The 15632-nt window shown below is 34.2% G+C and overlaps 1 protein-coding gene across 2 annotated transcripts in view; it reads right to left on the reverse strand.

Annotated features, from left to right (window-relative positions):
- Nucleotides 1-9881: 9881 nt before the first annotated feature.
- LOC133203681 (ubiquitin carboxyl-terminal hydrolase 19-like) overlaps nt 9882-15632 on the reverse strand; it is a 28665-nt gene continuing 22914 nt past the window's right edge. For both annotated transcript variants that reach the window (XM_061339449.1, XM_061339448.1), the window contains exons 27-29: nt 13535-13687; nt 13216-13376; nt 9882-13118 (exon numbers count right to left, since the gene is read on the reverse strand). In XM_061339449.1, coding sequence (XP_061195433.1) covers nt 12643-13118; nt 13216-13376; nt 13535-13687 — 790 coding nt within the window. In that variant the 3' untranslated portion in view covers nt 9882-12642. The remainder of the gene's footprint in view (nt 13119-13215; nt 13377-13534; nt 13688-15632) is intronic.

Raw genomic sequence — 15632 nt, forward strand, 5'->3', positions numbered from 1 at the left:
GTGGGTCCAGGGCGAAGCCCTGGTGGGGGGCCCAGGGGGCGAAGCCCCCGGAAGCTCCTGGGTTTTCGTGTATTTTAAGAGTGAAACCAGGCACAATAATAGTGGTATTGGTTAGTTTATATGTACCAAAGTTTGGCATTATTAATACTAATCATATCATACTTTGAATAGAGGGGGCCCAGGGGGCGAAGCCCCCGGAAGCTCCTGGGTTTTCGTGTATTTTAAGAGTAAAACCAGGCACAAAAATAGTGGTATTGGTTAGTTATATACTTAAGTATGGCATTATTAATATTAGTCACATCATAGTTTGAAAATTTTAGGGGGGGGGGGCGTGCGCCCCCGACCCCCCCCCCCCCCCCCTTAAATCCGCCAGTGCTGCATACAAGTAATCGGTAAAAGATGGATGAATTTGGTACTAAATGTAAGAAGTCGTGAACTACTTTTATTATATACCAAACTGTTTGTCACTCAGTTTTACTGTTGAATTTATGCAATCACGTGACGGTGTGATCCGGCGTTCCGGATCACCACACTGTGGTTTTCTGAATCCATATCACCCCTCTCTGAAACTGATGACGTAGTACACAGATAAATGACGTTTTTATTCTTGCGCATCAAAAAGTTCGAAGACAAAATGGTTTGTTTAATGGACAAAAGTTAGGTAATTGATCCAAAAAGTGTCTTTTTATTATATTTTGCTAGCTGTAAAGGGGTATATAATAAATTTATCATTATTACAGTAACTTGATCCGAAGAGTCGTCTCACGTCTCGTTGACAGGCGCGGATCATCAGATCAAACTCGACGCTTCGCGTCTCGTTTGATCTGATGATCCGCGCCTGTCAACTTGACGTGAGACGGCTCGTCGGATCAAGTTACTGTTATAATAATATATATAACTAGATGAGATCTCGTTGCGAGCAACGAGTGGGTCTTCCGTCCGATTTTTGATAAGATGAGATAAGAATTTGACTGAGACTTTCGTTCAAATATAATGATATAAATAAATTGTTAAGACGAACAATTTTGCTTCAGTAATCTATAACAAAATGTTGATCATTAAAGATTATAGATTAAAGACTTTCGACCCGTCTTGGTCCCTATTTTGAGGGGCCAGCCCTATTTTCTTGCTATCTTCTTATAGCTCTCATGATTTTGAACACTTTTTGTTCAACAACTATTCTACATTTTTTTTCGTTTCCGAAATATCTGCAAAAGAAATAATAGGGGCCGGCCCTTCAACTCCTTAATGGGAACATTCAGCAAAAATTGAAAGGTAACATATTGTTCAGAACCTTATTGTGAACATCTTTTATTCAATATTGCTTATCAAGATATTTCCCACTTTCGAGATATAAAGCGTCAAAGATTTAGCATTCTGGCCCCTAATGTCCCTTTTTAACGTCAAAGATTTAGCATTCTGGCCCCTATTGTCCCCTTATAACGAAACATATGATGCCAACAACTTTATATAGTTAAGGAGTGTGAAGATGATCTATTCTGCCTTAGTAATGTATTACAAAATATTGATCGTTTAAGAGTTATTGATGAAAGACTTTCGGCCCCTATCAGCCCTTATTTTGAGTGGCAAGTCCCTTTCTCTTGATATCACCTTAAAGCTCTTATGATTTTGAACACTTTTTGTTCAACAACTATTCAGAAATTCTTTTTCGTTTCCGAGATATGTGCAAAAGAAGTATTTAGGGGCCGGCCCTTCAACTCCTTAATGGAGACGTTTAGCAAAAATTGAAAGGTTACATATTGTTCAGAACATTATTGTGAACATCTTTTATTCAATATTGCTTAGCAAAATATTTCCCACTTTCGAGATATAAAGCGTCAAAGATTTAGTATTTCTGCCCCTCATGACCCCTAATTATGTAACATGTGATTTGAATAACATAATATATAGTTGTAGTTTGCTCAGATAAACATTTTTGCTTCAGTAATATTTTACAAAATATTGATCGTTAAAGAGTTATTGATGAAAGACTTTCAGCCCCTCTCGGCCCCGATTTTGAGGGGCCAGCCCCTTTTTCTTGATTTCACCTTAAAGCTCTTATGATTTTGAACACATTTTGTTCAACAACTATTCAGAAATTCTTTTTCATTACTGAGATATATGCAAAAGAAATATTTAGGGGCCGGCCCTTCAACTCCTTAATGGGGATGTTTAGCAAATATTGAAAGGTTGCATATTGTTTAGAACATTATTTTAAACATCTTTTGTTCAATATTGCTTATCAAAATATTTCCCACTTTCGAAATATAAAGCGTCAAAGATTTAGCATTCTGGCCCCTTATGGCCCCTAATTATGTAACATATGAGATTTTTATTATAATATATAGTTGTAGATTGTTCAGATAAACATTTTTGCTTCAGTAATGTATAACAAAATATTGATCGTTAAAGAGTTATGGATTTAAGACTTTTTGCCCCTCTTGGCCCCTAATGTGATGAGTCAGCCCTTTTTTCTTGATATCATATAAAAGATCTAGTAATTCTGCACAATTTCTGTTCAATGTGTTTTAAGAAAATATTCATAGTTTTGAAGTTATGATAAAAAATGTCTCGAAAATTCACTCCTGATTCATGTCCTAAATTTTGACCCCTACCGAGCTTCCATACTAGGCACTTCCAGAAAATTTGAAAACTGAGGTGCACAACTAGAACATGTCCTCTATTATCACTGAAAATTTCAGCAGTCTAGCTTTTGTCGTTTTTGAGTTTTTGTGTAGACAAAATGGTCACTAAAAATTCGATTAAAGGGCGATAACTTCCGACCGGAAGTGAATATCCAAAAAATAAAAAAAATGAATAAGGTTTAGATCATGATACATCATCTCTGAAAATTTCAAGTGAATCCATCCAACCATCTCTGAGAAATCTTCTGCACAAAATATGGACAGAAAAAAATAATAATAACTAGATGCGATCTCGTTGCGAGCAACGAGTGGGTCTTCCGTCCGATTTTTGATAAGATGAGATAAGAATTTGACTGAGACTTTTGTTCAAATATAATGATATAAATAAATAGTTAAGACGAACAATTTTGCTTCAGTAATCTATAACAAAATGTTGATCATTAAAGATTATAGATTAAAGACTTTCGGCCCGTCTTGGTCCCTATTTTGAGGGGCCAGCCCTATTTTCTTGCTATCTTCTTACAGCTCTCATGATTTTGAACACTTTTTGTTCAACAACTATTCTACATTTTTTTTTTCGTTTCCGAAATATCTGCAAAAGAAATAATAGGGGCCGGAACTTCAACTCCTTAATGGGAACGTTCAGCAAAAATTGAAAGGTAACATATTGTTCAGAACCTTATTGTGAACATCTTTTATTCAATATTGCTTATCAAGATATTTCCCACTTTCGAGGTATAAAGCGTCAAAGATTTAGCATTCTGGCCCCTAATATCCCTTTTTAACATCAAAGATTTAGCATTCTGGCCCCTATTGTCCCCTTATAACGAAACATATGATGCCAACAACGTGATATAGTTAAGGAGTGTGAAGATGATCTATTCTGCCTTAGTAATGTATTACAAAATATTGATCGTTTAAGAGTTATTGATGAAAGACTTTTGGCCCCTATCAGCCCTTATTTTGAGGGGCAAGTCCCTTTTTCTTGATATCACCTTAAAGCTCTTATGATTTTGAACACTTTTTGTTCAACAACTATTCAGAAATTCTTTTTCGTTTCCGAGATATGTGCAAAAGAAATATTTAGGGGCCGGCCCTTCAACTCCTTAATGGGGACGTTTAGCAAAAATTGAAAGGTTACATATTGTTCAGAACATTATTGTGAACATCTTTTATTCAATATTGCTTAGCAAAATATTTCCCACTTTCGAGATATAAAGCGTCAAAGATTTAGTATTTCTGCCCCTCATGACCCCTAATTATGTAACATGTGATTTGAATAACATAATATATAGTTGTAGTTTGCTCAGATAAACATTTTTGCTTCAGTAATATTTTACAAAATATTGATCGTTAAAGAGTTATTGATGAAAGACTTTCAGCCCCTCTCGGCCCCGATTTTGAGGGGCCAGCCCCTTTTTCTTGATTTCACCTTAAAGCTCTTATGATTTTGAACACATTTTGTTCAACAACTATTCAGAAATTCTTTTTCATTACTGAGATATATGCAAAAGAAATATTTAGGGGCCGGCCCTTCAACTCCTTAATGGGGATGTTTAGCAAATATTGAAAGGTTGCATATTGTTTAGAACATTATTTTAAACATCTTTTGTTCAATATTGCTTATCAAAATATTTCCCACTTTCGAAATATAAAGCGTCAAAGATTTAGCATTCTGGCCCCTTATGGCCCCTAATTATGTAACATATGAGATTTTTATTATAATATATAGTTGTAGATTGTTCAGATAAACATTTTTGCTTCAGTAATGTATAACAAAATATTGATCGTTAAAGAGTTATTGATGAAAGAGTTTTTGCCCCTTTTGGCCCCGATTTTGAGGGGCCAGCCCCTTTTTCTTGATTTCACCTTAAAGCTCTTATGATTTTGAACACATTTTGTTCAACAACTATTCAGATATTCTTTTTCGTTACTGAGATATATGCAAAAGAAATATTTAGGGGCCGGCCCTTCAACTCCTTAATGGGGACGTTTAGCAAATATTGAAAGGTTGCATATTGTTTAGAACATTATTTTGAACATCTTTTGTTCAATATTGCTTATCAAAATATTTCCCACTTTCGAGATATAAAGCGTCAAAGATTTAGCATTCTGGCCCCTTATGGCCCTTAATTATGTAACATATGAGATTTTTATTATAATATATATTTGTAGATTGTTCAGATAAACGTTTTTGCTTCAGTAATGTATAACAAAATATTGATCGTTCAAGAGTTATGGATTTAAGACTTTTTGCCCCTTTTGGCCCATAATGTGATGAGTCAGCCCTTTTTTCTTGATATCATATAAAAGATCTAGTAATTCTGCACAATTTCTGTTCAATGTGTCTTAAGAAAATATTCATAGTTTTGAAGTTATGATAAAAAATGTCTCGAAAATTCACTCCTGATTCATGTCCTAAATTTTGACCCCTACCGAGCTTCCATACTAGGCACTTCCAGAAAATTTGAAAACTGAGGTGCACAACTAGAACATGTCCTCTATTATCACTGAAAATTTCAGCAGTCTAGCTTTTGTCGTTTTTGAGTTTTTGTGTAGACAAAATGGTCACTAAAAATTCGATTAAAGGGCGATAACTTCCGACCGGAAGTGAATTTCCAAAAAATAAAAAAAATGAATAAGGTTTAGATCATGATACATCATCTCTGAAAATTTCAAGTGAATCCATCCAACCATCTCTGAGAAATCGTCTGCACAAAATTTGGACAGAAAAAAATAATAATAATAATAACTAGATGCGATCTCGTTGCGAGCAACGAGTGGGTCTTCCGTCCGTTTTTTGATAAGATGAGATAAGAATTTGACTGAGACTTTCATTCAAATATAATGATATAAATAAATTGTTAAGACGAACAATTTTGCTTCAGTAATCTATAACAAAATGTTGATCATTAAAGATTATAGATTAAAGACTTTCGGCCTGTCTTGGTCCCTATTTTGAGGGGCCAGCCCTATTTTCTTGATATCTTCTTACAGCTCTCATGATTTTGAACACTTTTTATTCAACAACTACTCTAATTTTTTTTTCGTTTCCGAGATATCTGCAAAAGGAATAATAGGGGCCGGCCCTTCAACTCCTTAATGAGAACGTTTAGCAAAAATTGAAAGGTAACATATTGTTAAGAACGTTATTGTGAACATCTTTTATTCAATATTGCTTATCAAGATATTTCCCACTTTCGAGATATAAAGCGTCAAAGATTTAGCATTCTGGTCCCTAATGTCCCCTTATAACGTAACATATGATGCCAACAACGTTATATAGTTAAGGAGTGTGAAGATGATCTATTCTGCCTTAATAATGTATTACAAAATATTGATCGTTTAAGAGTTATTGATGATAGACTTTCGGCCCCTATCAGCCCTTATTTTGAGGGGCTAGCCCCTTTTTCTTGATTTCACCTTAAAGCTCTTATGATTTTGAACACATTTTGTTCAACAACTATTCAGAAATTCTTTTTCGTTTCCGAGATATATGCAAAAGAAATATTTAGGGGCCGGCCCTTCAACTCCTTAATGGAGACGTTTAGCAAATATTGAAAGGTTGCATATTGTTTAGAACATTATTTTGAACATCTTTTATTCAAAATTGCTTATCAAAATATTTCCCACTTTCGAGATATAAAGCGTCAAAGATTTAGCATTCTGGCCCTTATGGCCCCTAATTATGTAACATATGAGATTTTTATTATAATATATAGTTGTAGATTGTTCAGATAAACATTTTTGCTTCAGTAATGTATAACAAAATATTGATCGTTAAAGAGTTATGGATTTAAGACTTTTTCCCCTTTTGGCCCCTAATGTGATAAGTCAGCCCTTTTTTCTTGACATCATATAAAAGACCTAGTAATTCTGCACAATTTCTGTTCAATGTGTTTTAAGAAAATATTCATAGTTTTGAAGATATGATAAAAAATGTCTCGAAAATTCACTCCTGATTCATGTCCTAAATTTTGACCCCTACCGAGCTTCCATACTAGGCACTTCCAGAAAATTTGAAAACTGAGGTGCACAACTAGAACATGTCCTCTATTATCACTGAAAATTTCAGCACTCTATCTTTTGTCGTTTTTGAGTTTTTGTGTAGACAAAATGGTCACCAAAAATTCGATTAAAGGGCGATAACTTCCGACCGGAAGTAAATTTTCAAAAAATAAAAAAAATGAATAAGGTTTAGATCATGATACATCATCCCTGAAAATTTCAAGTGAATCCATTCAACCATCTCTGAGAAATCGTCTGCACAAAATTTGGACAGAAAAAAATAATAATAATAATAATAAAAGTGAAAAAGAAACAATAGAATAATAGAAGGGTCTTCCGTTGGAGACGGAAGACCCTAATAAAAGTGAAAAAGAAACAATAGAATAATAGAAGGGTCTTCCGTTGGAGACGGAAGACCCTAATAATAATAAAAGTGAAAAAGAAACAATAGAATAATAGAAGGGTCTTCCGTTGGAGACGGAAGACCCTAATTAACCCCCTGTCCTTCTCCCATAAACTCAATGGAACGAGTTTACTTTACCGGTCCCCAGTAAAACGCGCTAAAATATAGTGTCGCCGTAGGCGACTTCAGTATATATGAGATCGCGTGAGCGATCGAAAAAAAATTAAAAGTATGAGGTTTTTAGCCTTTTTGACCCCAAAATCGAACTCTTCAGATAAAAGTATAGTTTAAAACTTCGTTTTTAAACGAAGTTTTTAACCTCGTTTTCTGAAAAAAGTGATTAATTTAGGAATGACTCTAATTCTTGGCCAAATTATTCGAGTATAACGTGGTTTGGGTCAGTTTAGGCCAAAAAAAAAAAAATAATAGTCTTGTTTCCTGCTACCAGCCTGAAAAAAAATAGGGTAGGTAGGTAGGAAAATTATTTTATTTTATATTTTTATTTTATTTTTTTTTCCGACAGCATTTTTTGGATATGAACTAATACAAGATCAAATTAAACATGTCACAGGTCAATATTGACTTTTAAAATTAAATTTCGTGTCTTTTTATGCACAACTCAAGTGGTATTTTATGAAAGTCCATATTTAAAACAAGAATTTCATGAAATGCTTGTTTTGTGTTAACACAGAAACCGATTACAGTGACAGAACGATGAAATTCCAGAAATTCCCGATTTTTTTCTTCCAAAACTTAAAAAAAACTTTAGGGTCGGGTGCAAAAAAATAGGGTAGGTCGGGTAGCAGGAAACAAGACTATTATTTTTTTTGGCCTTACGCTTTATAATCCGCGAAGCGGATTATAAAACAGCGTAAACTGACCCAAACCAGGTTATACTCGAATAATTTGGCCAAGAATTAGAGTCATTCCTTATAATTTAATTTTAAAATCATTAAATAACTATGGGTGTAAAATTTCGTTACTTTTTATTAGTTCAAATTTGCCGCTCAATAATACAACCATAGTAACGGAAGTAACGGAAGTGATGGGAATCGAGGGGAGGTAAAAACTGATACATAGGCATAGCAGCCATGTTGTTTGGTTACATGTGGTAAGATCGAATTATTGTTTGAAATTAAAGGTACATTTATTAAATCTGGAATTTTCCATGAATCCCGAGGACTGGAAATGAGAGGATTGTATGGATACAGATGATTCAGCTGGTTGTCAGGGGGGTGTGTCACCATACCAGACCAGGTTATACAGAAATAATTTGTGTTCCTTTTTTGGATATTAACCAATCAGAGGCTAGTATACAAACAAAATTAAATTATTATTGTTTATTCAGTGAAAAGGAGACGAAAAATAATTGTCAACAGAGCGCGTGCGGCGCATGCTTAGTGCCGTTTCTTTCGTATTTAGCCATTTTTTCATGTAAACAAACCAAAGAGATGTCGTTAAAGCTGAATTAAGATCTTGCAAAAATACAGATGCAACTGAATATCTTAATTTATCTTTAAAAAAAAAACACTAACCCTAATCCCTCGGATGGTAAGCGAGGACTAACCCAAATCTCCCGGGCGGATGCTAGACTAACCCATGTGCGAGGACTAACCCTTATCTCTCGGATGGATGCGAGACTAACCCTAATCAGTTGAAAACTTGTGCAAGGACTAACCCTAATCTCTCAGGTGGGTGCAAGACTAACCCTAACCAGTCAAAAAATGTGCAAGACTAACCCTTACCAGTTGAGTGAAGTAAATCTTACGTCATAATGCAATGAGCGCGCGGATCTTGCGGATCTGGGGACCGGTAAAGTAAAGTCTACCCGACTCAATGTTAACAGCTCTTTAGGATACCAAACTACAAACATTCACTGGATATATAGATTTTGCAACAGGGGTTATATACAGGGAAAAAAACTTTTTTTTAGGAAGCTCTAAAATCCAAATGAAAAAAATGAGAAAAGTTTACATATTGAGTTTATCTAGTTCATTTTCTACTTAGGGTACCTGCCATATTTCTCCTGGAAAAATGTTCAAAGACAACCCAAGTGTTAAAGGAAATCATTTCTTGTGTACTAACATTTGGGAAAATAATTGCAAATAATTTCAATTTCTTTATCTTGGTTTATATAATAAGAATACTTTAACCTATTTAAAATAGAGCCATTTAGTGTAGATTTCCATTTATTTCATTTTACATGAAAGGACAGATCACTTTTACTTCTTCAAACTAAATTAAAACTAGAACTCCTCAGTGAGAAATGATTAAAGCTTCCTAATGATAAATAACATTTTTACCTCCGTTTGAAGGGTCCCAATTTAAACAATTTCACATATTTTCGACAAATTTTGGACTTTTTAAGAGAACTTCCATTGGATGGAGTATCCAATAATACCTATTTAACAATAGGATTTACCCAAAGCAATTTAATTTGATTTTTTCAAAAAAGTTCTCAAAATTACCGCGTGCCTCTCAACGGAAAGGCACTGAAGACATATCACCAACTGTGAACAACACTAATAATTTGCTCAACATGACATGATAATTTTTTTTTTATTTTAACGTGTTTTGCATATTTCTTCACATTAATATTTGAAAAGAAATATTATTGAACCTTAATTAGACTACTTCTTGTTTTTAATCATATCGTATGATTTACATTCACTTGCAAAAGACGTGGACGAATTCGCGCAGAGATCTTACCATGCTTACGGAAACCTTTTCTGTCGGAACGTTTGCGGCCCAAGGTCTTAATATTTGACACGACAAGGTTTGTTAAAGTGAATGTCCTTCTATCACAGACACAGACAAAAAGACAAAGACGTTTATTCTTAAATAACAAACTCTGACAGAATTGTTAAGAATTATCAACAAAAACAATCATACTCAGAAAACACTGTAACGTGTTACAATTATAATAAGAGAAGTCACAAAATAAAGAAATCAAAATGTACGTAAAACATAAGATGTCAATATTAGCCTGATGTCACAAATATCTCTCTTGTTTATCTATTGAGGAATATAGACCTATCTCTTAACATCTTGTTCAAACTTCAAAAAAGTCCACATCTACAAAACACACAAATACAAATACTGTCGAAATGAAAGGTTTCTCGTCTAAAATATCTCTCCAAGTTTACACTACGGTTTGCACACATATTTGTAAAATGGACTAGAAACATTTGTTCTATATAGATTTTAATAATATTTATTCCAGATAACCAAGAAAATCTGAATTCTTGAAAGACCCACTGTACATAAAATTCATTCACACAGTGATTATTTTATCATATATTCCAACTTTTACTAACAATAAATCTAAAGTATAGCTTGGTCTACTTAGAAAATTTTTAATCAATGTGTTGAAGACATCACATTTTGGAAAAATTTGATAAAAAGCATTCATACCGACATTTGTCTTTTAAAATAATTTCACACATATTTCATATCTGTACAATGTGTCTTTACATTGATGCACTGATATAAAGAACATAAATTTTGTATTCCATTTACAAATCTTTCATAGACTTAGAAATCAACAATGTGTGTAGAAAACTAGAGGAACTGTGAGTTACCTCTTGCTGCAATTTTTAAAATTATTATTAGCAGGATTTCTATCTTTGTTTTCAAAACGGAATAGTGTTTGTTATTTTGCATGGTATTTTCCTATCAGTGACCTTGAACTTGTCCAATGACTATGGGTTCACAATTACAACACATCCATAAGCAATAAGCTATCTTTGTGTCAAGCATGGATGTCCAATGTTTTATTTTCCCAAACAGTTTTTCTATCAGTGATCTTAAACTTGCCAAAATGATTAACAGTCATGATCTTCCCTCGGGTCATAAGCAATCTTCATTATTGGTGAAGCATCCCTCTTACAGTCATTGATTTGATTTTACAAAATTTTACATTTTTTTTCTACAAGTGACCCTGATCTTACCCAAATTATCCAGAGACAAGGTCACAAAACACTTTCAGGTGAAACACAATCTTTATATTTCTATGCAAGTTTCAATTGTTTCTTCTTTGCAAGATATGGCAAGGACAGGAATTGTACATTTTTATGAACCCTTGGGTCAAGGTCATGAAACCTCCAGGTCATAGATAATTTTTCTGTAAAGAACAAACTGTCAATGATTCTCTAAATTTAATCACCAGACACAAACTATACACTGTTTTCTGCCATTGACCTTGAATATGCCCAAATCACCTTGGCTTAAGGTCATGACAAGCCCATTAAGCCAAAAAAGTAAGAAATTCCAATGTTTCTTAACTATAGATAGGACACAATTGCACAGACAGATAGATGGACTGGGAGACAGATGGACAAGGTGTTATTCCTGTACCTGTCATTTAAAGGGAGACAAGTCAATTTCCTGATTAAAAAAAAGCTTCATTAACTGAATGTGATATACATCATCACTAAATAGAACACATAAGAATCTCCAATGTACACACACAAATAATGCCCAACATGTACAAAATGTTGCACTAGAACAAAATGATCACAGTTTTTAAATAAGAGAGATAACTCTTACACAAACATCCTTCTCACTGCAGAGAAAACAGCCCATGATCTACATGGAATTAAGTATAAAAGACATTGTTAAAATCTGAACAATAATTACAGACCTGTAGATGCATTTATATTGTTTTTTTTTCTCTGTGAAAATTATATATGGAAGTGGAAGAAGTACACCAAGACCAGGGAAGAAAGCCACAATATTAACAATGAAAGTCAGTAAACCTATATCTGATATAATGTAAAGAAAAATGAAAGGAGAGACTGATAATTATAAAATATGAAAGTTTCAGGACATTTCTGAAATGTTCTACATTTCACATCAAAAACAAACAAACAAAAAAAAAGAATTTCTTTCACTAACATATCTGCTTTTTATCTAAAAATATTTCAAAATGAGTATCAAGAATCCAAAGTCCTTCTCTGTAATGTAATGATTTTATGACAGATTTAACAGATTTACTTGTTACAGCCTACTTAAACAATGTAAGTTTATTAATACATACACTGGAGTCTTAATTCAAACACGATTGATGTAAAAACAATGTAGAACTTGCTATTGCTGAAAAAAATGAAAAATAGTAACACCTGAATATTTCCAATACACTTACAATATTAAACATAATTTAAAGATGAAAGGAAAGAATTCTTTTTCTTTTTAAAACTACTACACAGTATATTTCAATCTCAGATAAGTGGTCAGTTTTCAGTTATGATCATGAAGTTCTTAATGAACATTTACCTGTTTATTAAAAAAAAACAACAAACAAACAAACAAAAAATGATCAAACCTATACAAATTGAAAGCAAACTGTTTCTATTTCTGTACAAAGTATCACTTCTCCTGAATAATCAATCTGATTAGAAGAAAAACAATAGGCAATTCATCTCCATTTAATATTCAAACAATGGTATAAATTACATGTACATTAATTATTACACTCAGTCATGTAAATTTCATTACAGACAGATACACAGGAAAAAAACCAAAAAGGTAAAAACATCAGAATCACTTACAAAAGAAATTGACCTTTGGCTTATTTACAAGATAAGGTCAATCTACTGCCTCCATGTCAGTATATCCGAGGTCATCCGTGGGACTTGACCTGCTCTGGCTGTATCCAGAATCCTTATCCACTTCATCCTCCCCTGACACCCCGTACATCCTCTGGTATCGATGATCTGTCAGTAAAGGTAGATAAGGCAGGTTATCGACCCCTGACCCTTCACCAAAGTCATCCGGTTCTGTATTGTCAAGATTGGAGGTCACGACCTCATCATCAATGAGATTCTCATCCTTCATGTAACAAGGTTCTTTCTCAGCCTCATTATCATCTGATTTAGTTCCAAGTGAGGTGAAGTTTGCATTCCCATTTTGGTCCCCTTCCTCCAGTTCAGGGTTAGGGGAGATAAGCATGAGTGATTCCAGGGGCTCTCTTTTCCTGTAGAAGAGAAGATAAGCTCCCCGGACCACCACATTTTTCTCTCCACCAATGAAGGTTACTCGACTGTCATCGCACAATCTCCAATCTATAAATCAATTGTCATCCACATTATACTCTATTGTCAATGATAAAAATATTCATGGTTATGTCCTCAGCAAAAGCATGAAAAAATATATACTGACCCAGTTCATTTTTGGTTGGATCAATGGGATCAGGTGTCCTTACAAATGAGGTGTAATGTCCACCTAGGATCCCACCATAATGATTAACCACTGCATACAGGTCATATACAGGGGGAGATTTGTCTCCCCCTACCTTTGTGTATGGAGAAAGGTCCAAACCCCTGTTTATGGATAAATGAAATACAAATCATCATATAACTTGTTCTGAATACACAGTCCACTGAAATAGCATTGAATCGCACAGTAATAAATTCTGATGGAGATAATGCTTTTGGAAGAGAATGTCAGCTTGCTTTAATATCTATTTAATTCCTTATACCTGACTGGGAACTCCACCATTTTATCAATCTTGTCCCTCCAGATAAAGTTTCTGAAGGAGAACCTCTTTAACTGTATGATGAGTGTATGTGGGAGGCGCCAGATAGACATTTGTTTTGTGGCCTCTCGATGCTCCTTGCAGGAAGGACAGTACCTAGTTATAATAACACAATTCATCAGATATATCCCATAATGAGGCAACATAAATCAAGGCACAATATTGGTTTTATAACCGTCTTCTACATGTACATTAAAACAATTCACTTTTCAACCAGTTTAGAATCAGTTGTCCATTTCTTAATAGACAAGACTGACAATACATTAAAATAAAATCTAATTACTTAAAAATATATATGGTACTCAACTTTATCTCTAACATACTGCGTAACAATTTTTGGACATTATTTGGTCCTGTTTAGGGGAAATCCCACAGTAAAGCATCACCTTGTGGGATATACATGTAGCTTATTATAATAAAATTGAATATCAGTTTATATAAGACACTTGGATATCAGTTTATATAATACATTTGGATATCAATTTATATAATATACTGTAAATGTATTATATCAAGAGTGTACAATTTTTGGTGGAAATTGATTATTGAACAAGTTAGCGAAGATTTGATTTAGCACATTTCCAAATTTTCTTATCTATGTACATATTTGCAAGACATTTAGCGCTGTACTTGAATTAGCAGACGTTTCTTTCCGCCAAAGGCACTAACAAGAATACACAGCAAAATGTAATACATTTACAGTACAGTCAAACTCAACTGGACTGAGAAAAATTCTCAAGACATCCGAGGATTCAAGATACAGTATTGTGCCATATAATTATGAACAAACGTCGGCGATGTCACATAAACGGACGTAAACAGATGAGTTATAGGGAATGTTATAGCCATGTATAATACACTAAATTTTGATAATAAATAATAAAACTTACCTTAATATTTTGTAATATTGCCCTTGGCACTGACTACTTTAAGCAGGCATCTAGGAATTGAACGATACAAGTTTTGTATGTATGTTGTTGGGATGGCTGTCCAAATATGGCGGATTTCAAGTTCGAGGTCGGCAGCATTGCTTATATTTAAAATTCGTTGCTTCAATTTATTTTTTAATAATAACCAACAGTTTTCTATAATATTACAATCAGGGGATTGTGCTGGCCATGTCATCGAGTTGATGGCATTTCTCTGCTTAAATTCAGTAACAACCCGGGCCCGATGAACGGGCGCATTGTCATCTGTGAAAAATAAAATTGTTTGTTGGAAAATACCGAGCTACAACGGGCCAAAGTTCTGAATCAAGTATGTCTATGTATTTTTGTGCATTGATATTACCATCTACGAAACATATTGTCCCCACACCATTCCATGTTATGCATGCCCAGATCATCAAACTTACTCTGACCGGCGGACCAGGGCATAAACACTCAGACATCCAATCTTCACCCGGTCGTCTCCAGACCTACACACGGTTGCTTTCTCCTATTACTACCTTACATTCATCTGTAAATATCACTCTATCCCATTCTCCTTCAACTCTCCACAATCTCTTTCCTCTTGCCCATGCCACACGTTTTTTGCTGTTCTCGTTGCGAATACGGATCTTCTTTCTTACAATCCTCCTATGAAAATTATTTTCATACAATCGTCTCTTGACTGTTCCTACTGTGAAACAGGAGAATGCCTACCCTGATTGATAATATCCGTAATACCAGCTAACGGAACAGTACATTTAGTTTTTACGACTCTTAAAAGTTTCCTAGTTTCACGGTCGTCCATTTTTCGTTTTCTGGCACTTCTTGGGGCCCTTTCCACCGAACCTCTAGCTAAATAGCGCTGTACAATTGAATACACACTGTTCCGAGGAATGTTCAATTCACGGCCAATAGTTGCATATTTTTGTCCTGACAGATATTTGTCAACAATCATTTGTTTCACGGGTGTAGAAAATTCTTTGCCTTTCCCCATGTTTACATTCACGAGACCTTTTCGTTTTAAGGTGACGTCATATTTAACAAATGACGTCATAGATCGATAGTGGAAATTCTTAGCTATTTATAGAGGTAAGACACATGCATGGTAAGAT

Source organism: Saccostrea echinata, unplaced genomic scaffold (assembly GCF_033153115.1).
Source record: "Saccostrea echinata isolate AGI-Se365-2 ecotype Australia unplaced genomic scaffold, CSIRO_AGI_Sech_v1 ptg000051l, whole genome shotgun sequence".
In the NCBI taxonomy this organism is placed as follows: Eukaryota; Metazoa; Mollusca; class Bivalvia; order Ostreida; family Ostreidae; genus Saccostrea; species Saccostrea echinata.